The 22,738-nt window shown below is 32.3% G+C and overlaps 3 protein-coding genes across 7 annotated transcripts; 1 reads left to right on the forward strand and 2 right to left on the reverse strand.

Moving 5' to 3' along the window:
- Window positions 1-2,157: 2,157 nt before the first annotated feature.
- On the reverse strand, window positions 2,158-5,990 carry LOC106719826. Of its 4 annotated transcripts, none has more exons than XM_014514274.2 (6): window positions 5,468-5,990; window positions 4,947-5,248; window positions 4,404-4,486; window positions 3,725-3,900; window positions 2,545-3,649; window positions 2,158-2,416 (listed from the first exon to the last, which is right to left on the reverse strand). In XM_014514274.2, the coding sequence occupies exons 1-6, from the start codon at window positions 5,577-5,579 to the stop codon at window positions 2,158-2,160; spliced, it is 2,037 nt and encodes a 678-aa protein (XP_014369760.2). In that variant the 5' UTR covers window positions 5,580-5,990. The 4 variants fall into 4 exon arrangements, with proteins under 4 accessions (XP_014369760.2, XP_014369761.2, XP_014369758.2 ...); XM_014514275.2 differs by having other exon boundaries at window positions 2,545-3,517; window positions 5,468-5,989; XM_014514272.2 differs by having other exon boundaries at window positions 2,545-3,900; window positions 5,468-5,989.
- A 322-nt stretch (window positions 5,991-6,312) lies between these two features.
- Window positions 6,313-8,380, forward strand: LOC106719879. 2 transcript variants are annotated; one of them, XM_014514350.2, is made up of 3 exons: window positions 6,313-6,394; window positions 6,711-6,917; window positions 7,400-8,380. In XM_014514350.2, the coding sequence occupies exons 2-3, from the start codon at window positions 6,725-6,727 to the stop codon at window positions 8,272-8,274; spliced, it is 1,068 nt and encodes a 355-aa protein (XP_014369836.2). In that variant the 5' UTR covers window positions 6,313-6,394; window positions 6,711-6,724; the 3' UTR covers window positions 8,275-8,380. The 2 variants fall into 2 exon arrangements, with proteins under 2 accessions (XP_014369836.2, XP_014369837.2); XM_014514351.2 differs by having other exon boundaries at window positions 6,714-6,917.
- Window positions 8,381-11,117: 2,737 nt separating this feature from the next.
- Window positions 11,118-22,360, reverse strand: LOC106719818 (indole-3-acetaldehyde oxidase). Its single transcript, XM_045680825.1, has 16 exons — window positions 22,284-22,360; window positions 18,261-18,430; window positions 16,952-17,112; window positions 16,444-16,820; window positions 16,017-16,240; window positions 15,573-15,675; window positions 15,367-15,494; window positions 14,867-15,154; window positions 14,083-14,367; window positions 13,321-13,814; window positions 13,065-13,248; window positions 12,790-12,985; window positions 11,940-12,709; window positions 11,640-11,832; window positions 11,441-11,554; window positions 11,118-11,279 (listed from the first exon to the last, which is right to left on the reverse strand). Exons 1-16 carry the CDS (start codon window positions 22,324-22,326, stop codon window positions 11,200-11,202), a joined length of 3,810 nt encoding a protein of 1,269 aa, XP_045536781.1. The 5' UTR covers window positions 22,327-22,360; the 3' UTR covers window positions 11,118-11,199.
- Between the last annotated feature and the right edge of the window lie 378 nt (window positions 22,361-22,738).

The raw sequence follows: 22,738 nt of genomic DNA on the forward strand, positions 1-22,738 counted from the left end.
TTTTTTTTAATTTTTTTTAATATGGCGCAGTAAAGTTACGCACAAAGGTTTCATATAGCTGTGATAAAATTTAATGAAATGTTTCCTTTGATTATTTTAAATACAATCGAGTGGATTTTTTAATATTGTAAAAAATTGAATCAAGACTAAAAAATATTATTTTGTGTAAGTTTTTTTCCTTCATGTCACATTTTACCAGTTTTTATTTTAACCTTCAGGATGACGTCATATTTTGATGACATTTGACACTAGATTTCTTATGGAAAAGTTTTTTTTTTCATATTAGGCGAGAATACTTACCTATTAGTTGATTTCGGTAAACATGGTATTCTAAGGACTAAGATTTCTAATTCGTTGAATCCTAAGTCCATATAATTTTTGCTAATACAATTTTTTTTTTTTGTAAATTTCGCGTCCTAAATATGTTAAGACATTATTGTTGAAATTATAAAATATTATTATTTGATTGAAATTGAGTTAAACTCAATATTACAAATTATTTTATCTATGGTTATTTACAGATTAACTGGATTTAAAAAAAAACTGTGATATGATCACATCACAATATAAGAGAGTTTATAGATTAAAAATTTACAAAATACTTTTTCCCCCCCTTTTGGTTATGACCAAACAGACTGAAATGGCGAATTTGTCGAAATTAAAAAAAAAAAACATCTAAATTTTTATTTATTTTTTAGATAATTTTTGTTAAATGTTTCTTAGTATGGGAAATAAAACACAAAAGTATCAAATATATCGTAAATTATCTTTACATTTTTTTTCTAAGTGTATCTATAATTATTATTAGACTTTGGACAATTTTAATTTGTTTGAAGCAATTGATATTTAAAAAAAATGTACACATTTGTTTTTAGTTCAATTAAAAAAATCAGAATAATATGTGGATATACTTAGATGAATAGTTGTTTTTTTCAGGTGCTCACTGTTTTTATATTTCATTGTTAATTTTTTTTATGTTTGTATATTTAATGATTGAAAATAAATTATTATCACAATAAAGTTGTTATTTCTGATTTACTGTAGGTTTCCGAGATCAAAAACCTCATTTAAACATATTGCTATCTCTTGTTTTGTCAAAGATAATGGACAAGGATGACAATATGTTATACACAAACTTTGTTTGGAAGACTAGGATATTTTTTTCCGGTCTACCCTCCTCTTTTTTTGTTATATAATACTAGCTTTTACCCGCGACTCCGTCCGCGCGGAATAAAAAATAGAAAACGGTGTAAAAATTATCCTAAGTCCGTTTCCTGGTTCTAAGCTACCTGCCCACCAATTTTCAGTCAAATCGATTCAGCCGTTCTTGAGTTATAAATAGTGTAACTAACACGACTTTCTTTATATATATATAAGATTTGCAAATGTCAATAATTAGTAATAAAAAGTACTAAATATCTATAATAACAGTTTATTTATATACAATTACATATTTCATACATCTATGTATATAACCTTTTATAAAGTTTTTCTTATATTTAATAATATCATAGTTAACTGAATTTTTATTGATATTTAATTTAAATATGTTCAGTAAATTTAAGACTTACATAATACTTTATATTTGTAAGGATAATGACATTTTTTTTATTTCATTTAATAATGTTGAAAAAAAACTAACATACTCTGATATGAACCATAGTTAACTATAAATATACATATTTAAATTAAATATTACAAACTATTGAATGTTTATTTATTTATTAAATCTAGTATATAATAGTACTACATATTGTAAACAATTTTGTTAAAATTTTGACTAAAATTGTTGAAATTTGGCCCTAAACGGCAAGTACATAAGCAAGGTATATGTTTTAGAAATCTAATAATGTAATAACTATATTTCAGACTTACAAAAATAAAGACCAAATAGTTAAGTTATAATAACATAATTATATACAAAACTATTTCACTATAAAATACTTAGATAACAAAGTCTTAAAGCTACAGATAAATTGAAAACATTGTTTTAAATTGTCTCAACTTTGGACTATCAAAACAAGTATTAATTTAAATATTGTCATCTTACAAACCCTTTTTTGAAAAAAAAAACATACTATATTTTAATACAAGTATTACTGTAGTAGAATTTCATGGTTATATACAAAATAATTTGAACTAAAAGTAGGAAAAAATTCAATCAACATCACCTGGATCTAGAAGGGAATTATCAACTAAAGTTCTTGAAAAGTTATCCAATAGTTTATCTTCTGCTTCCAATTTGTGGTCCTCGGAAGCTGGATATTGTACTTCGTCCAAATCATGAGCTGAAGTGACCGAGTTCTGATCACTCAGACTCAAGCTGGAATCATTATCCTCACCGTAACATCTACGTTTGTGATCTGAAGGGAAATTGTGACAGGAATGTTCAACGCGAATTGCTTGCATTGTGTTGCTGAAAATTATTAAATATATTTTTTTTTACTCTGTATCATGTAAAGAAAAATATGTCTTTTTGAATAAGTTTAAGGTTTTAAACGAGTTAATATACAGCTACTCTTTGAAATTAAAGGAAATAAATACCTTGTTTTCCTCAGTACTGGTCGATCCATCTCCATTTCAAGTTCCAAAGAGTATAGTTTAGCTAAAGACTCCAATTTCTCCTTTTCCTCAGGATCTTGCAAACTTGGCAGCTTCAGCTCAATTTGACAAGAGTCCTGAAGGAATTTAGACAACTGTTCATTAGCCGCACTCAATATAAGAAATCCGGGCCGTTCCTCCCTTATCCTCCTACATCCGGCCCGAATTTCCCTTATCTCTGCAACTGGTATATTACCCATTGAATGTTCACTGCAGTAATGATCGCTTTGTGGTGACTTTTCGCTTATATTCAAATCGCTCGATGACGTCTTCTGTAACGTGAAATTCGTCCGCGGCGTTTGATTGATAGCTTCCTCGTTTTGCTCAGATTTCTCCACGAAAACCTGAAAGGACTGAAAAAACGTCTCATCTGCATTCTTCCCTGAAACTCCTGCGTTCTTTATGTCACTAAAACTAGAGAATGACGAATGCGGTTGTAGAATATCTCTATTCTCTTTCGATACCACTTCATCTTCCAAATCGATTATTGTTTTGGAATCTGACATCATATCATCATCATTACCGGAATCGACTTTAGCTCTTTTCTTTTTGAATCGATTCTTACAATTACTCCAAGCACTTTTTCCACTAATATTCTCTTTCTTCAATCGTTTTGGTGGAGGCATGCTGCTAACTGTTTTTGTGCAATTATTATTGACTTTAGATGATTTGAATGTTAGACTCTTATTGAATACTTTCAGTTCTTCAATTCCAGGCCAGTCTGTTAGTTCATCATCTCCTTCTCTATCGCTGTCGTTGGTGACCACTCCATCTGATTCGCTGCTGCTGAGTGAACTACTTTCATTACCAGTGCAATCCATTCCACTGTTGGAATCATCAAATTGCAAAGGATTCCTTAGGGAGTTGGGCGGATGAGACTTGTTGAACATCTTTATCTTCCTCTGATATTTTCCATCTAAACAATTTTTACCAGTCGGATTAAAGAAAGGTGGTAGATCGGTCGTTATTCGATAGCCAGTCATTTTTGACAGTATTGGTGTACCATTTTTTGATGGATTCTTGTACACAAAGTTAAAACTTGAACTGCCTGGCAACGAAGGTGTATTTGTGAACGTTGAACATTTCGGATCTTCTGTATTTTGAGATTTAAGAACAATTTTACCTGGTTGTAGGATAGAGTCTCTCCGTTTCTTGTCTGAGTCGTGTCTTTTGGATTTGAAATCGTTTTTGAAGAATGTTGACTTGGAAGAGCAGCCTCCGCTGAATGATCTTTCTCTCATTTCGCAAACATCGCCTTTATCTCTGTGAGACCATTTTCTTTTACCGCACAATGCATTCCTATATTAAAACACAATTTATTAGTTATAAATTAAATCACATTTCTAAGAATAATTCTCAAAACAATACCAACTTTTCAATTAAATTTTAGCAACAACAAAATAAAATATTTAAAATTTACTTCATAACTATGCCATTTTATCTTTTGTAAGCTAATAAAATAACTGACATATCAGTCTGAATTATTTAATTATATTTTTCATTGAAAATTTATGTGTAAAATAAAAAAAAAATATAATTATTTACTCACATTTCTGCTGAAGTTTTTAGATTCCATAGCAGAACCATGAAAATGCATTCAGACGGAAGAACCATTTTATATCAAACAAAAAATTAATAGTATTTATTCTAATTACAAAATATAAAAAAAAATTACTTTATTGGTAAGAACATTAAACATGTCATCATTATATTTTATAGCAGATGACATGATAACAAAAATATGAACATAAGTAAAACTTGACTAATGTACATAAGAAAAAAATTATATAACAGTTATTTACCTTTCTTGTTTATGTTTTCCGATGTGCAACAAAGGTGATAATCCTGGTGTTTGTAATAGTATTGTAGTTGGAGAAGTACTCAACTGAAAAAATTATTGACAATTAGTTCATAACACTATTATGTGTTGTGATGTTATTAAATCTGAACTAAGTTTCTGAAATTTTTACATTTCATCTACAAAATGAGATAATATTTATTAAATGACTCATGGAAAAGAAATATGTTTAAATAGCTTTTACCCACGACTCCGTCCGCGCGGAATAAAAAATAGAAAACGGGGTAAAAATTATCCTATGTCCCTTTCCTGGTTCTAAGCTACCTGCCCACCAATTTTCAGTCAAATCGATTCAGCCGTTCTTGAGTTATAAATAGTGTAACTAACACAACTTTCTTTTATATATATAGATTACCTAAATTGGATATAGTTAGCATATTTAGAGAATGGCAGTACCAGATCTATACCAAAACCAGACACATTTTAAATCAGCACTACTGTATTAAAAAGTACAAAGCAACTATTTATACTATTTTAAGCATCTAACCTCAGTTGTGACACTCAATATTTCAACAGGTGGTGACCTTTTTCCATCTATATATTCTACTGGCATCTTCTTATACTTTCTTTTCCTTCTAGCATTGGCTGGACGAGTGGGAGAGAAGTTTTCATTGAATGAATCAGATTCAAAGTTGCCGATTTGGCAGTACTGTCTTGACTTTAGGTTGGTGGACTTGTGCAGATTGAGATGAGGGTCATCGGAGTCAGACAGCGGTTGTGTGATGAGTGGTGCTTGTGGTGGACTGCTGGAGCTTCCATCTTCTACTAGACTTACTGTTACGGTGGCCGCTATAAAAAAATATTCACAAAATTAAAATGTTTTCTTACATGTATTTTTACCCTTTTTATCCTAGTCAAGTTATACTGTGAAAATTTTACTTTTTTCTTAATAATATTTTTTTTTTATTTTGAAAGGATTAGTGACAAAACTTCATTGTATTCATGTCATTACTATTATTGACAAAATAATTAATTGTTAAATAATGTAAGAAATTGTTGAAAACTAACGCAAATTCCCAGCGGATCTGGTGCGCCGTCGTAGCCCCAGCTTCCGCCGCTCTTGCCGGCCACAGTTACTTTCTTCGAGTGCCAGGTTTAGGTCATGAGACAATCTTTCCATGATATGCTAAACACAACCACCCAATACAAAGCCCATCGTCCGGACAAAATAACAGTACAACCAATCTAGAACTTACGATATATCAGTGCGCAAAGCTTTTGTTTACCACCAAATTGGCCTACTTCCCACCTGCAGTTCTTATCCAAATCACTGCACTTTATTTGTTATAAAGAAATGATTGTATATAATAACGTAACACTTTTTTTGCTAGTTTCGTCTAGAGTTTAAGAAAAAGTTTCGAGAAAGGTCACAATTTTTCACTAAAAGTCCACGTACAGGAAATATTCTAGTGCATTATCAGTTTAGTTTTATTCTTAACAAATATTACAAATTACATATATGTACAATATATTACTACACTGTATATTATAGGACATTCAAGTCAACATTGACTAAAAATTAAAAATAAGCAAACAAACCCCATACATACATAACTCAATACTCAATTTCATAATTTCACAGACACAGATAAGCTAATGTCATAAATTGAGCATGGTCGGAGAACAATAAAAAAATTACCATTCCAAATAGTAAATTTTTACAGTTTTACTTTTATTCAGTTATTATAACTAAAACGTAAGTTACTGAAATATGTGATGTAACTATTCAATTTTTTTTTTATTGAAGTTTGTAATGGTGGGAGGCAATGGCTGCTCTACTGCAGCTGTAGCTGCACAACCATAGATTATTGTTTATTGCAATTGATTTGACTTTGTTTTGTCTGTCATTTTAAGTTTTGAGGTCAACTGTCAATTTGTGCGCGAATAACGTTTGTTGTAAAAGATTAACGCTTTGTTTTGATTTTTACTGTTTTGGTAAGTAACGTTAAAATTATTTAAATTTATAAAACATGTTCAATCTGATAGTTTACTGACTGTTATGAATTGATTCAGATCAGCTAATATGAAAGCTTTATATGAACAGTAATGCACATATTAATTTAGGCGGGAAAGTGTACTTCATTTTTGTCAACATATCTTATCTATTTGTAACTTTAATGTTTCCTGATATTCCGATTCATTTGCAAGTTGAGATTTATTCTTCAAATACAAATTGTTAACTTTAAAATAACGTATTTCCTTAACATACATTGAAGTACATTTTCGTATGTTGTTTTATCAAACGTTACAGCAGTTATTTAATCAATGGAGGGCGCGGCGACGCCTGAGACGGGGCGTCGCACCCGGGCCGCTCTCGCCGAGATCCCCACGCGCCTGGACCGTCTCCGCGTCACTCCGCTTCAACCCGTCACCAACTTACGTGAGCTGTCGCCGGCGCTGCCCCCTAGCTACCTCAGCCCGGCACCCTCTCCCGACGAATTATGTATACAGCAGCGAGGTAAGTACCATAATGCACATTATAAGTTATTAGGTTCTTACTAGTTAAGTAATATGTGTCCCTATTCCACATCTTGTAAAGTCCCTACTGGTGTATAGTTATGTGGATCTTCCTTCAGTAAACACAAACCACATTGTAGAGCTGGAGAAGGCCCAGGCATTAGTACTGCTATGAGGCTTTGAAAACTAAAAAAATGATATGTTTAAGCAGAATACTCTACTAACTAAATAAAGTTCAAGAATAGGTCACTTTGTAGACTAAGGTATATATAGAATTTATTCAGATCTAAACCAGAGCCTAAAATTTTGACTCTTTTTTAATAAATTAACTCCATAAGAATTCCTGTTTTTCTTTTCTTTAATGAAGAATAATAGAAATATGTACAAATTCATAGTATACTAACTCAGAGATAATCTTTGTTACTCATATTTTTTTCTTGTCATGGGACTTTTTAATATCCTGGCAATAATTTTTACTACCAGGAAGAAAACGACAACCAGTAACATGGTCTCCCGATATAGACACCAAACGGAACTCAACATTTCATTCTACTATTCGAACTCCACCAAAGAACTCTCCTGGTCGCACTTCACCTCCTAAACTTGGAGTGACTCTTCGTTCGACACCGAGAAAACGTCTATTACTTGGCGAAACCGAACGTATACCTTTAACACCTGAAAAGATTGACTTTAGTGATCTTAGCACACCACAAAAATTTAAAATAACCAGCCCAATTAAAGGTACACCGCCTATCAAAAGATTCAGATTAGACAAAACCGTGGAAGAGTTCAGAGGTCCGATAGATGTTGCTCTAAAAGGTCTCAGTCCAACTCAACTTGTTAATATAATCAAACGTATAACTCAGCATCATCCAGAAATAGAACAGGAAATAAGAAGAGAAATGCCAACGCCGGATCTTACTCCTTTAGAAGAGAAACTGAGCTATTTGAAGTCAAATATTTTCAAAAGTCTACCAACATCGAGACTTACTTCCAAAACCGATTCACCAGCTTTCTCACGTGCATCCACACATTTGGCTGCATTCAAGAAGTGCTTAATTGAGCAAGGAAAAACATTAATTGACTCACAGCATTGGGAATCTGTTGTTAAATATGTATTTCTTGCTTGGAGTTACGTAAGAGCGACACCAGTATGGGATAATCAGCCACATAATGCTCATAGGAAACAGTGTTTTAAGGCTCTGATCAATTTCTGCATGACGTCATTAAAAAAAGGTTCTCTGGATAAGGATGTACTAATTGATACACAAGACAAGCTGCAGGATTTAGTTGCAGATAGTGAAGAAGTACAGTCATGCATAAAACTTATACAAGGAAGACTTCAAGATTATCTTTAAAATGTGTTAGATTCAATTATAGATAACAATTCTAGACATTTTAATATACATACTCAGTGAAAATATCTAGTACAATCAATACTTTTTAAAACCTTTTAAGATAATTTGCAGATGAATTCAAAAAAAATCATTTAATTATTTTATATACCAAATTAATAATGCATTTTAACACCAAATATTCAACTTAAATAAAATTTTGGACGTTAATAAATAAAAATTAACTATTGAAGAAAAAAACAAATTTTTGTCTGTTGTCATAACTTGCAGTAAAAAATTTCAGCTTTAGATAAAGCACATAGGAAGTTTCTTTTTAATCATTAAATAAAATAAATTTCCTCAGGATGTTTGCTTTAAGTAATAAATAACTTTAAACTTTTAGAAAATAACCTTTATGATATATATTTTGATTGTATGTGCTGGTTTGCATGTCCATCTTTTAGAAGACTTTCTATGGATTTACCATAGAATTGTTATGCAACCATATTTTTCATAAATTGTATGATATTAAATAATGTATGTTTTTTTTTATAACCATGCGATTTCTTTACCTTAACATCTACAAAAAAATGAGTTTTTTTTTTGAAAATGGATATTTTTAAGTAAATTTTGTGAGAGTAAATTCACAATATAACTTCATTACTTTCAGAAACACTTTTTTGCCGAAGTAAGTAATGACGTTGATTGTACTTTTTAATCACGTTTTTTTATTAATTTTTGACTATTGATTTTTTTAAATGATAATAATCTCGCCATATTTACTTAGTTTAATTTTCAAATATACTCGTAGAATTCAGTTATTACAAATATAATGATGGTATTTAATTTAATTTCACTAAAATACTATTTTGATAACCATTTTCTTTGTGAATGTACATTTTGAAGTTTAAAGTGCGATTGTTAGAGAAGCCAAGTTCATTATAAAGGTACAATTATAAACAAAAATTAATAAGATTTCTAAATTTTGAGGTTTTACAATTTGTATAATTTGTAAGTCGTTTTAAGAATATTGTGCCTTAAAATATTTAAATATCTAAGATGCCTTAAATGTATTTTTGTCATAAACATTGCTTGATGTCATCAATTTTGTGTTTTTTGTAACCTTTAAGTCGTTTGAAATAAATCATTGTTTAAATAAAGTATTCTTTCATTTTTATTCACTCAAATTTCTTTTAACTAACACAAAAAATTCACCCGGTTAATTAAACACATACCTAAATAATCTATCTATATATATAAAAAAAAGTCGTGTTAGTTACACTATTTATAAATCAAGAACGGCTGAATCGATTTGACTGAAAATTGGTGGGCAGGTAGCTCAGAACCAGGAAACGCACATAGGATAATTTTTCTATTTTTTATTCCGCGCGGACGGAGTCGCGGGTAAAAGCTAGTAATAGATATAAAAAATACAAGAAAATATTAAAGCTCCTCATTTTCCAAATTTGAGAAAAAATCCTGGAAAGACTAAGACGAGGTAGAGGTCACTATAGTTTTGACATCACAATTATAAGAAAACTAGCTGTCGCCCGCGACTCCGTCCGCACGGAATTTAAAAAAAAACGTAATAAGTAGCCTATGTACTACATCTGTGCCAAGATCCGTTCAGCCCTTCCGAAGATACCTTCAAACAAACATCCATCCATCTAAACATTCGCATTTATAATATTAGTAATATTAATTATGTATTTGTTTTTTAATTAAATTAATGGCCTTTAATTAATAATAATGTTTTCTTCAGTAGCAAAATAAACTCATTAACAAATTGCATTCATAATAATAATTATGAAAGGCTTTAATTATATAATTTGCTGTAATTTTGGTAAATAATTTAATGACAATTAATCCTTTTTTAATTGACCAATTGATATATAAATAGTGGTTTGTAATATTTTTCCATCATTCCATCTTCAATCTTCACAGAGTACTTTTAGTACGTTCTGGTTTTAAGTTAAAGTTAGTGTTTGAAAAATGAACAGTAAATCAGCGAGTCGTAAACTATTGTATCGCTTGATCGATAACCCAGTTACAAGTTCAAAGCGCACGAAAGGTAAAAATATTTTTTAATATATCATGTATTTAATTTTTTTTAACCATATTTTTTTTTATTAACTATTTAGGCTAATTTACTCTTTAAACATAAAGTCCTTAAGACTATTAAAAAAAAATATCGAAGTATTAAAGTTTATTTGTAGCTAAATAAAAATTTAGTAAAAGATTTTATATATTTACAACCGTTTATTTCTTAAAAGTTGCAAGTAGATACATTAAAAAGCTTGTTGCATATTTTTTATAAAATTATATATTTCAGGTACGCCTCAGAAACCTAAGATACCAAAGATGGAATGTTGTTCTACACCACAAAATAGATACAACGAAGACTACGAAATTATAAAAACACCAAACGGTACAAAATGTAATTTATCACCAACAATATTTTTAACACCGAAGAAAAGACGAGGACAGAAACGATTTGTCATCACAAATATGAAGAGATTGACTTTTGATGATGAAGAATAAAGTCTCTTTTAATTTTTTTTATTATAACGTCAGAGAAAAAAAATATTTATAACCATTTATTATTTCGGATTACAAGATATGCTTTTTTTAAATGACATAGAACTACTGGCAGTTTATCTGAAAGAGTAAAAACTATATCGACGTATTATAACCTCGTTGCAAATAGAGTTTGTGAAGACACGTAAGAAAAAAAAATCTGAAATGTATCTATTTATTAAATTATTCTAAGATAATTAATATAAGAAATAGTGTTAAGATGAAAATATTGTATAATATTTTGTTACATATTTATAAATTAAACATATTTAAATGCATTTTTCCTTTTATTATAATGTCTTCCATCTTAATTCTTCAATTCAAATGCTTTATTCGCTAAGCTCTTAAATTTTACTTCTCGTTCGATCTCTCTTATTTGTTGCAAGTTAGAATAAACTCATTTAATTTTACATCTAGAGCTTTTAATATTGCTTCTGTATTGTATGGATGATCTGAAAAATAGTATGTTTTTAATAAGAGTGGTTAGGTTTCTAGGTCATTTTTAGGTCCATTGCGTCATGGGCTTATTTTTTTATTTACTATCCAATAATGTATCATCAATTGTTATCTATATTTTTATATTCTTATTATATGCATCGTAAACTGTACAAACCTATATTAATCCACTCTTTAGGATCATAACCAGACTCTTTTCTAGATTCATAAATACATTTCCGCAAAGCGTGAGTTACTCCATGTGCTGTACACATACCCATCTCACCAACCGCTGAAATAAAAAAAAAATACAATTATTCAAATTGTTTTATGTATAATTTGGACATTGTTGTAATTAATGTTAGAATGGTATTTACTTTTTGATCCCAACACTCCTTTAGGATTTTTGGCATTATATTTGAACTTTATTCTAAAGTCAACAGGAATGTCTTTCGCAAGAGGTACCTCATAGTTGAGGGCATCGTTGGTTAACAATTTCCCTGTTGTTTTGTCGTAAACGAAGTCCTCTGTTAAGAAATAACCAAGTCCTTGAACGTAAGCACCTTCCAACTACAAAATAATATTCCAGTTAATATAATTTAATAAAAATATTAATTTTATAAATAAGTTAATATGATTTATGGGTTTAATTTATGTATAGTTGTTGTATGACATACTTGACCAACATCCACAGTAGGGTTAGTACTCAAACCGACGTCTTCTAACATATCAGCTCTGAGCAATTCATGTCGTCCTGTCAACACGTCCAGTTGCACTTCCAAAATGACAACCGAAAACGCGTTGTACCTCTGAAGTTCCGGTTCTTTATCCGTCATCATATATTTAGCTGATAATTCGATTTGTTCTTCTCCAGCCGCTTGCACGACTTGCAACCACGTTGGGTTCGTCAACCTTTTTCTTATTGGTTCCAATCTGGAGTTTAGCATCTTACACGCTTTTATAATCGAGAAGCATACACTCTCGCTCGTTATACTGGATCCTGAGAAAACATTGTTGGCTGCCACGAAAGAATAGTTAGGTATAACCGTGACGTTTTCTACTGGAATTGATAGTTCGTAGGCACAAACTTGTGCAGCTTTTGTATTTAATCCTTGTCCCATTTCAATGCCACCAGTGGTAACTGTTACAGTGCCGTCCCCTCTGTAAATCGATACCATAGCTGTGTAGTTGCCATAGTATTGTACTGGGAACAGCATGACACTAGTTTGTATCGCTCGTTTCATCCAACGATTTTCTTTGTTGAATTTTTCAACTTCCAACACTCTTTTGTCGTAATCCGATTCTATCTTTAGTTCTTCTATTAGTTGAGGGATATCGTTGTCTTCGGTTCTCATGTTCGCGAGTCGTACAGCTGTTGAGTCTATTTGTAACTTGTAAGATATGTGCTCCATTATATTTTCTATGCAGGCGATGCCTTCTGAAGTACCTACAAAAGGCAAACTGTATACAATGTACTAATAAATACTACATGTATCAACATCAAGATAAGTTTTGTGATATACTTACCCGGTGCTCGTGCGAAAGTGTTTGAAGGTAGATCTGTGAGGACACTGCCGGTTTTCAATTTCCAAGTGTCCGTAACGTAACAGTTGGGAAAACCTTCCGCTGTATAACTAAGTATGTTCTCATTGTGTGAACAACCGTCATCTTCAACTATAGTAGCGTCTAGGTATTGGATTTTACCGTTGTCATCAACTCCAACCTGCGCAGCAAAAATGTAATTCTTTACAACGAAATTTAATGTTCTTTTTTAAAAATGTCTCGATCTTTGGTCTCCTTACCTCATAAACACATTGACAGGGTAGTCTTCTGCCAGCTATAGTAAGATTAGTTTCAATCGGCAAAATAAATCTGCATGGCAGATCCATCTTTTTGGCGACCAACGCGCACGCAGTAGAAACTTGAACATTGCGACTTATTTTACCTCCAAAACCACCGCCAATTCGACGAACTTTTAGATGCACACTAGAAACACACGTATAGTTACTATTTTTATCAGTAGATAAAATAATTTAGAGTTTTTTTAAATATACTTACTCGCTTTCATTTATTCCTAAACATTGAGCTATTGCGATTTGTGATAAATCCATCCATTGAGTTGAATCGTAAACTTCTAGACCTTTGTCTACGGGATTAACTACACACGTTATGGGTTCTATGTAATAGTGATACTGAGCTCCTATTTCATAGACACCCTTTACTACTTCTTTTACATTAGCACCTCTACTCTTTGGTGTCATACCAGAATCTCCAGCCCTATATCTTTTAGGATCGCTCTTTGCTGCGTCTATGGTGAGCACAGGATGTGTTTTGGGAACATTTTTATAAGTAACTTTAACTTTTCTAGCAGCTCTAACTGCTAATGCTTCACTGTTCGCCACTAGTATCGCTACCGGTTGTCCGAAGAATTTAATATGTCGACTTGCGAGTATTTCTTCGTCTTCGTATTGTAATTGTATTCCAGGAAAGCCGAAAGAGTTTTTCCCGGGGATATCACTTGCCGTATATACAGCAAGTACGCCTTCGATTTTCTTAAATAAAAAAAGGTTGGCATGAAGAAAAAATAATGTTAACGAAAATTGAAAAAGTTTGGGGTAACTACAATATCTCTACTTCATAATCTAGTATTTACAAATCGAGGTAATTTTAGTTGTAGAAATCTAACTATATAACTGTCAGGACTATTTACTTCGCCATGATTTCACAAATATACGGACTTGTGTTACGGTATCTAACGGCTGCTTTTCTAGTCTACGTGATTAATGATTATTCTTGTCACAGTATAATATCAAATCTTACCAAAACATCAGATGCATCAATAACTTCAATTTCCCCTCCATGTACTGTTGATAGCACAAAAGCTGCAAATACTTCTCTTCGTGTTGGCGGTATATCATTAGCGTATTGAGCCTCCCCCGACGCTTGGATCAACGCTTCTAGTTTCTGCAATGGCTCATTGAGAGGGTACAGCGATTTGTCTGTTTGGAAATCTTGCTTACCACTGGATAGCGGACGCTCTATCAACGTGCCACCTGAACGATACTTGGGACATGGTAATCCAGCCGGGCTTATATTCAAAATGAACTGTGAAACAATAAAAAACATTTTCCGTTATGGGTCCTGTTTGAAAAACAAACCAGATGTAACAATTAATTTGATAGGAGTGTTTCGGAAAACCCACAGTAAAAAATTCTAATTTTCCGAAACTTAAATGTAGTTTTTTATAGTATAAGGTAGCAAATGAGTAAACGGCCACCTGATTTCGCTAAAATACGAGTAGCTAAGCGAATACTGCCATAGACATCTAGAAGACGTTGTCATTACCTTAAACGGACATAGGAGGGGATGTAGAGTCTAATTCCCCTTCAGAGCCCTTAATTTAAGAAAAGGATTTAGTCTCCGGCCGCATACTGATCAGACGAAATGCGAAGTAATACTCGTAACTTCCACTTCACGCCTGTCGCGGTCGTTGTATTTCACCGGGCGAGTGGTCCATCCGTGCAGAAGCATTGTTACGGTACTAGAGTATGGTACTAGGTTTAAATAAGAAACCAGCCTTTAAATTATGTTATTTTCAACTAACCTTATAAAATAATCCGATAGCTAATTTCTTTCGACATTCCGGTGATGGTTTCGGTGGGTGATGTTCTGGTATAATTTCTGCACTCAATGTTTGTATTGCGCCTTGCAGGCTATCATTGCAATATATATTCTTTCCTAGTAAATATTGTTCTGTGTGATATGCGTGGATGAAGTCAGTTGATATATTGCCGTATACTATCTTTGCTTCTGTTATTACGTTATGATTGTTTACCTCTAGAAGGAAGCCAGCATTGACTATAGCTAAGGCGTTTTGGTTACGAGGTAATATCTGAAACACACATTGTGATCATAGTCTAAAGGTTAACGCGGACTCGTCAACTCCTCGGCTATCTTAAGCAGTCGTTCGATTTGTATTCTTCCCCGAAGTGTCAGCGGCGTATTTGCTTTTTTAATTAACTACTAAGCCTTTTGGTTTTTTTACTGGCTAGTTTTAATTCCCTTACCTCATAAAACTGCTATATAGCTTGAAAATAGTCATACCTTATAAGTTCTGACAATATTACCATCGCCCAAAGGTGGCAATTCCACGTTCAGTATTAGCTGACCTCGCATGTTGGAGCTTAAAAACTCTATCATAGACAACGTCTCTTTTTTGTTACTCGAGTTTCCTAAAAGATACACAACTTAGTTTTTTTCCTCATTCCACGTTTATACTAGTTTATTTAATAAAATAAACTTTGACTTACTCAATGTCACATACGCTCCTACCGTCTCGAATAGCAAAAATATATCCGACTGAAAATCTGGTCTAGTGTGTTTGAGCATTAGATTACCAGCTATAGAGCCGATCTGAAACATGCATAAAATAATTAACTATGATTTGAAAATAAAAACATGCTTTCTTTCTAAAACTATCGTAGAAAAATAGTTGGCTACGGTGACGCCATTATAAAAAATAGAATAGATTTTTTCCGCCAATTCTGATAACACGATTGTGCCAAAGCACTCAATCTTTGGTATGTCATTTCATCTATTCAATATGAAATTAAAATGTAAATTGTCTCTTCCGAAACACACAAAAACACATTGCTGTCTCAATATTTTAATGAGAAAAATAGGAATATATATACAATGTCGAAAACATTGGCCACCGACGGTAATTCTGTGGTAACTCTACGGTAATTAATTACCTTTCTAACGGAAATGTGCGCAACCAGTTTGATATGTTTTACGAATTCTTCTAAATACGCGAATCCATTCATCGATTTAGCTGTATCCGTAAATATCGTGATACAGTCCTCAAGGCTGATGTTACCGCCCAGGACTAGATTCTGACTAAATTCATACGTCTTTAGTGATCTGACATCACTTATGTCGATCATTATTTTCGGGCGTTCGTATGTTTTGTAAACACCTGGAAAATTAAATACAAGCGTTACAAAGCCTATAATTTTTTATTATCATTGTTTGTCTATTATCCTTTTATTTTTTTAATATGAATTTTAATTTGAATGTGTTAGAAATAACGCATAACAAATTATTGCTCTGAAAATATCTTAGGAGTTTTCACATGTCTAAATTTTAACATTAATTTATTATTAGTAAGACTATAGGTACCTTTTGCTGTGTTCCCATCGACAAACATATAAGAATCATCACCAGAATTTGAAAGAACATCAAAAATTTCCTTTTCAGAGAAAGCTTTGTAAAATCTAGACGTTCCAAAGTTTAGGGATATGAGCGATTCGTTTTTGATCTTCAACTTATCTACTATACACCAATCACTTTCGCTGATACTTGAGCATTTTCTTTTGCATTCTATATTCTTCTTGCATAGATCTTCTATATCTTTAACTTTAGCACATAGATCTGGACTCGCGTCTACTGCGAAAGACTTGGCGGTGTCTAATATGGGCCTATAGCCGGTGCAGCGGCAGGTGTTGCTGCCTAAAGAATCCTCCATCTGCTGCATTGTGAGATGCTTGTCTTGGAGGCTGCAAGGAATAATATATGTAAAAAATACTATCAATCACTTCTGGCGTGAATATTCTAGCTCGGACTAGATTAATACTAAATCCACACTTAGGAGACCACATAAAGAATTCAAGTTCAATTTGATATATACCTATAAATTTGCATGACCCAACCAGGGGTGCAGTACCCACATTGGGTCCCATTAAATGCTGCGATTCTCTTTTGACCTTCACTGTAGCCACACAGTCTGTTGCCAATACCTTCGATAGTCGTGATTTCCCAGCCATGGCAGGAGAATACGAGGACTAAGCACTATAAACAGAAGTAATTAGTACTAATATACACGGAGAATTTTAAGCAGTCGAATTTTAAGGTACGCCGCCAGTAACATTGTTGCCTCTAAAATTGCTTGATAGCACTTTAACTGCTTCAATCTGTTTCGTGTATGATGGCCCTTATATTCAATTTAATTATTTTTGCTGTAGATAGGGTAGTGCTGTCACATTTTTAGGATTTCATTTTTTAAATTTCAATGTTGTCGCACTAGTATCGAAATTAATTTCACTTTTTTAAAATCTTAATGCCATTTATATAGAAACATCTTATTTACGCTTCCTTTAAAAGGAAGGAAAGCGATAATAATAATTTTTATTATAAGTTAGAATGGAACAAATAGTTTCTATTGAATAATTTAACAAATTCCGGTTTAAATGTAAAGTATATTGTTAGGGAAATTTAATTACAACTTAGTTCTAGGTTAGACCCGCATTTAACGCTGTATAATTTACAAATCGTACGTAATACATAATTGTTGTTTTTAATAGAGGCGGCAAAACAATTTTCGAAACATTTGTTGCATATTACGAGGAACCACGGTCGCAAATAATGGTAAATTCTACCTTACGTACGGTTTACATATTTTTAGGTTATGTAGTTATAAGTAACATAGTTATAGGTAACATATATTTTTTTATCTCTTCCTGGATATTCCTATTTGGTGGCGGGCTTTGTTTTTCAAATTAATCTCCTCCGCTTAGTAAACCTAATACAACTGGACAGATGGTTAAGCGTCCGTTAATAGTTTAAAAAAAAAACTTGAGAGGTGTCAAGGGACACCAGGATGGAACGAAGTTCCTTTCAATTAATTAGTGAAGGAACCAATGTTTATTCTATGAATAAAAAACTTAAGTCTTCACAAGAAGTACATTTTATTTCTATGAATTTTCGTTATATATTGTCACGTCGTTGCCATGGTGAAGTAGCGCTCATTCGTCGTTAACATACTTACTATAGCAAAAAGTGTCGTGACAACTTTTCGTAAGAATTTTTTCCGTCTAGCCCCCTTTCACAACGCGCGATAAGGAACTTCGTTCCAAAAAAAACTTCTGGAGTACCATAAGGATTAGTGCCACTATTTAACTGGAAACCATAAAGTTTTTGTCTATTGCTTGTATACGTACCGAGTTAACTGAGAATGTCTCCAGCGTGCCGGTGGTTGGTCGCTCCGCGCGTACAGCTACGATACAAGCGCCGCAGCCGCCCTGGTGACACATCGCCTTGGTGCCCGGAAGGGATAGATAGTACCGGAGATATGCATTCAGCGATGTTTCCCGCGGTATTGTCTCGTTTACTAGAAATATGGGAAAACTAGAAGTAATACCGCGTAAGACCTGAAATTGACCATGAAGTATACACACTATAGTGAAGTGTGTAAGATAATCTTCATTTGCATTCTTTGGAGATACCGGAGCTCTTGCGAAAAGACTACACTAAGCGGTTGGTCTTTACTGTTGTTACAGCTGTGTTAACAAGGTCACACACCATGGAAACACGCCTTAAGTGTATTGACGGACTGACTATTAAAAGTAATAATTTTCTTCTTACAAAGTTGGTGGTTTTTGTATGTACGAGTATAAGGAAGTATTATATGTAATAGTAGTTAGGACTCTCGAATATAATGTGTGAAGTTAGCAACAAATTGACACCTAGATAGCTCAAAATCTTAAAAACTGACGAGAGAGACACAATGATGGAGTTACGCTCACTCCATGTGAATTGACTCTATTTCTTAAACAAAAGTAATTTATTCAATTACCAACTGTCGCCCGGAATTTAAAAATAAACTTAATAAATAGCCTATGTGTTCTTTCAGATTATGTTCTACATCTGTGCCAAATTTCATCAAGATCCGTTTAGCCGTTCCGGATATACCTTCAAACAAACATCCTTCCATCTAAACATTCCCATTTATAATATTAGTAAGATTAAGATTCGTAAATTATGTACCTACTTATTTATTCTGTAGACGTGTACTTTAAGATTGTACCATCTACGTAAACAAACGAGCAGATATAACCTTGAAACTGTCGAGTGTGTCGCAAACACATAAAATCATTAAAAATGTTAGTTAAAATCGATTCACGTTCACTCCTCGTGAATTAAATCTGTTTCTTAAAGAAACGTAATAAATTAAATGATTCGTAGATTATGTACTTTATTATGCTGTGGACATTTACTTTAAGATTGTACCAGATATAACCTTGAAACTGTCCAATGTGTCGCAAACACATTAGTTTAAATTGAAAGCATGAAATGGCTTTTAAAACTACTGTAAATCTATTGTCAACTAGCTTTTACTCGCGACTCCGTCCGCGTGGAATAAAAAAATGCACACAAGATAAAAAAAGTTCCTATGTCCGTCTCCTAGTTCTAAGCTACTTCCCCATAAATTTTCAGCTAAATCAGTTCCACCGATCTTGAGTTATAAATAGTGTAACTAACACGACTTTCTTTTATATAGTAGTATATAGAAGATGATACCATTCGTTTACTATAATTCGTCAGTGTAGAGTATTGTCGTTAGCTATTCTTAATTTGACAACGTTTCTATGTTATGTTCACAAACTGGGAAGATAATAAACTACATTCTTGTTTTTTTACATACTTACATGAATAATAAAAACAGTACACGAGTAATACATATTAATAATAAAATAAGTAGGAATGTTTTTTCGCATATAGTATAAATGAAATTGTAATAAAACATCTTTTGCTATATTATCTGTATTTGGGCTGGTTTTGGTATCATTAAAAGTTTAAATTAAAAAAAAGATAATTCCAAATTCAAATTAAGAAAGTGTGCGATGTAATGAAGAAATTCGATGCATTTAAATAAAAAATTACTACAAAAAAGTACAATGTACAGTATAAAGTGTAATGTTTATGGATGGTTTTTTGACGATGATAACGCTAGACACATATTTAGTTACACAGGAAAAATTAAGAGAGTTTCACTGGGAAAAAGTGTTAATACATTTGCTGTATAGTCCTGACCTTGCACCTTCAGATTTCCGATTGATTCGCTCTCTTCAGAATATTTAGCCAGTGTCATGTTATGATCACGAGAGTAGTACAAAATCACTTGTCTAGGTTTTTTGATCAGCAGTCTTAAAATTTCTATAGCAGTGGATTTATGTTTATAACCTACCCTATCCTACCTAAAAGATGGTAAAAAGTTATCGAACAAAATTGCACCTACATACTTTAATTAAAAAATGTTTTGAATTTTCATGTTAAATGTTCCCAACCTAATATTACATATGCGCAGAAGCTTTGTCCATAGCCTAACGTGACGTTATTAACGACACGCGCCGATGGTCAGTAATGTTGGAAGGTTGTCAAAAAAATATGAAAACATTAAGTATGAAAACTAAAAATAACAACTGCGTATCGACTGCGTTATATCTGACGGTAAAAAGCAGACGAGCATGGGACGTGGACGGTGGTAAAGGCAGGGGAGTCATTGCCAAACCTGAGCAAGGCTCCTAGGTATAAATATTTACCTCGGCGGAAGTAAACAATCTTTCAACTGACTTAAGATGTCGACAGAGTAACGGCCAAATTACTATAATTTATTTTAGAGGCCACACATTATTTTCAATCTATGGGTACTTTAATATAACTTTACTACATTCATAAATAGCTTATGGTTTAACTTACAAGGTTTTTGTTTGTTGCATATACTGTAAACCCGCTGTTTCACTCAACAATAAGTGTTGATGAAATATTCTATGTTAAATAATATGTTATACTTAAACTATATATGTTAAACTTTATTGGACATTTTATAAACGAAGATATCGAGCGATATATGAACACAAAACTAACAGGCCACAGAAGAACTGGATGATAGACGTTTTTAAACAGATTTTTCTGTGACGAAGTGGGCATTAAGAGTTATTTTTGAAATTTTTCTCCTCTAGGTTTGAACGAGTTTCTATGGATATTTTTTTTAGCAAAATTGCTTGAAATCTGATAACCTTATTAATTAGAAATAAATAGCTGTTTTGGAATTTATGAAAACTCAATCACGGTCTTAAGTAAAAGTAAGTCCGTAGGTAAATAACTTAAACGAAGTCGCATGTTATTTTTATCATATAAAATAAAATTTTCTAATTCGAGTACTTAATAATTAAAACAAGAATAACCTTGTTATTCGGATTATAACAACAGGTTTCCCTCTAATTATTGTATTTACAACGTAAACCGAGCATACCCGCTAATTACGGTCGCTTTTAACACGGTTAAACACAAGTAAAAAAACAGTTTTTTTACATGTTGTTGCTTTTAACTTGTAAAGGAAATTAACATTTAAAAATTTTTAACTAACAATTTTTTTTTATTTTTAAACTAACTAGAGTGACATAGGGAGAAGAATTGGCCATCAATAAATCTCTACTTTCCTCGATCCCGTGCCATTTCGACCCATTCATGGATTTGGAGCTTCCTTAGATCTTATTCCACCTCTTTTATCCAGCAACACCTGGATTGGCCAGCTTGACTCGACCACTCGTCCGTCCAAAGTATACACAATTAATACTTAGAACATAATTAATTCTATGTATATGATCGAATATTATCCATTCTATCTCTTCAATGATGTTTTTAAGAATAATTCTAGGGCCACTGCATTCATTATTAGCGTGAATCGTAAAGTTACCACATATCTATATTATATCATATTTCATAATATATATAAAACTAGCTTTTACCCGCGACTCCGTCCGCGCGGAATAAAAAAAAAACACACAAGATAAAAAAAGTTCCTATGTCCGTTTCCTAGTTCTAAGCTATCTCCCCATCAATTTTCAGCTTACTCAGTTTGACCGATCTTGAGTTATAAATAGAGTAACTAACACGACTTTCTTTTATATACATAGATTATAGCTGTCACCCGCGACTCCGTCCGCGCGGAATTTAAAAAAAAATACTAAGTATCCTATGTGTTCTTCCAGATTATGTTCTAAATCTGTGCCAAATTTAATCAAAATTTGTTGAGCCGATCCGGAGATACTTTCAAACTAAACATTCGCATTTATAATATTATTAAGATTATGACGTTTGTTACAACATACAATTTATTATATTATCAAAAAATGTTTTAGTATATAATTTACGATAAAAAAAAAGAAATAAAAAAATACCTGAACATTTGACACCGTTCACTGTAAATTCAATACAAGACATTTTATTAAAAACAAACTTGTTTTTACAAATTGATTTTTTTTTAATTTATATTATGCCAGTTGTTTCTTTGCTCTACTTCTAAGTTATACTGACGAGTTGTTAATACACAAAAGTATTTGTACTTCATGCAAGAGTGTTTCGACATTTTAGGGTTCCTAAATAAATGTAAGAAATCCATAAACATAAAAAAACAAATTTACAAAGTATTCTAAAAGACGTAACATAAAATGTTTTACTTGATAAAAATAACATTAAAAAAATACTTTTGCTAGTAATCACAAGCAATTTAGTTTACTACAAAATTAACAGTAATCGAAAATTCTGATCTTTCGTTTAGAGCGGTATAAAAACTTAAAAAAAATTTTACTCCCTTTGATACAAATTTGTTAAACTAATCTTTGGACCGTTCTCA

Source organism: Papilio machaon, chromosome 14 (genome assembly GCF_912999745.1).
Source record: "Papilio machaon chromosome 14, ilPapMach1.1, whole genome shotgun sequence".
NCBI classification, from domain to species: Eukaryota; Metazoa; Arthropoda; class Insecta; order Lepidoptera; family Papilionidae; genus Papilio; species Papilio machaon.

What these genes read in the sequence shown, in the direction of transcription:
- LOC106719818 (XM_045680825.1), bottom strand. Translation starts at nt 22,326, where the DNA reads ATGTCTTGTATTGAATTTACAGTGAACGGTGTCAAATGTTCAG. An exon ending in CCTGTCAATGTGTTTATGAG is followed by an intron (nt 12,986 to 13,064) that starts GTAAGGAGACCA and finishes TTTGCTGCGCAG; the next exon opens with GTTGGAGTTGATGACAACGG. An exon ending in CTACTGTGGATGTTGGTCAA is followed by an intron (nt 11,833 to 11,939) that starts GTATGTCATACA and finishes ATTATTTTGTAG; the next exon opens with TTGGAAGGTGCTTACGTTCA.
- LOC106719826 (XM_014514272.2), bottom strand. Translation starts at nt 5,579, where the DNA reads ATGGAAAGATTGTCTCATGACCTAAACCTGGCACTCGAAGAAAGTAAC. An exon ending in CAGATCCGCTGGGAATTTGC is followed by an intron (nt 5,249 to 5,467) that starts GTTAGTTTTCAA and finishes ATTTTTTTATAG; the next exon opens with CGGCCACCGTAACAGTAAGT. An exon ending in TATTGAGTGTCACAACTGAG is followed by an intron (nt 4,487 to 4,946) that starts GTTAGATGCTTA and finishes TAATTTTTTCAG; the next exon opens with TTGAGTACTTCTCCAACTAC.
- LOC106719879 (XM_014514350.2), top strand. Translation starts at nt 6,725, where the DNA reads ATGGAGGGCGCGGCGACGCCTGAGACGGGGCGTCGCACCCGGGCCGCT. An exon ending in ATTATGTATACAGCAGCGAG is followed by an intron (nt 6,918 to 7,399) that starts GTAAGTACCATA and finishes TTTTACTACCAG; the next exon opens with GAAGAAAACGACAACCAGTA.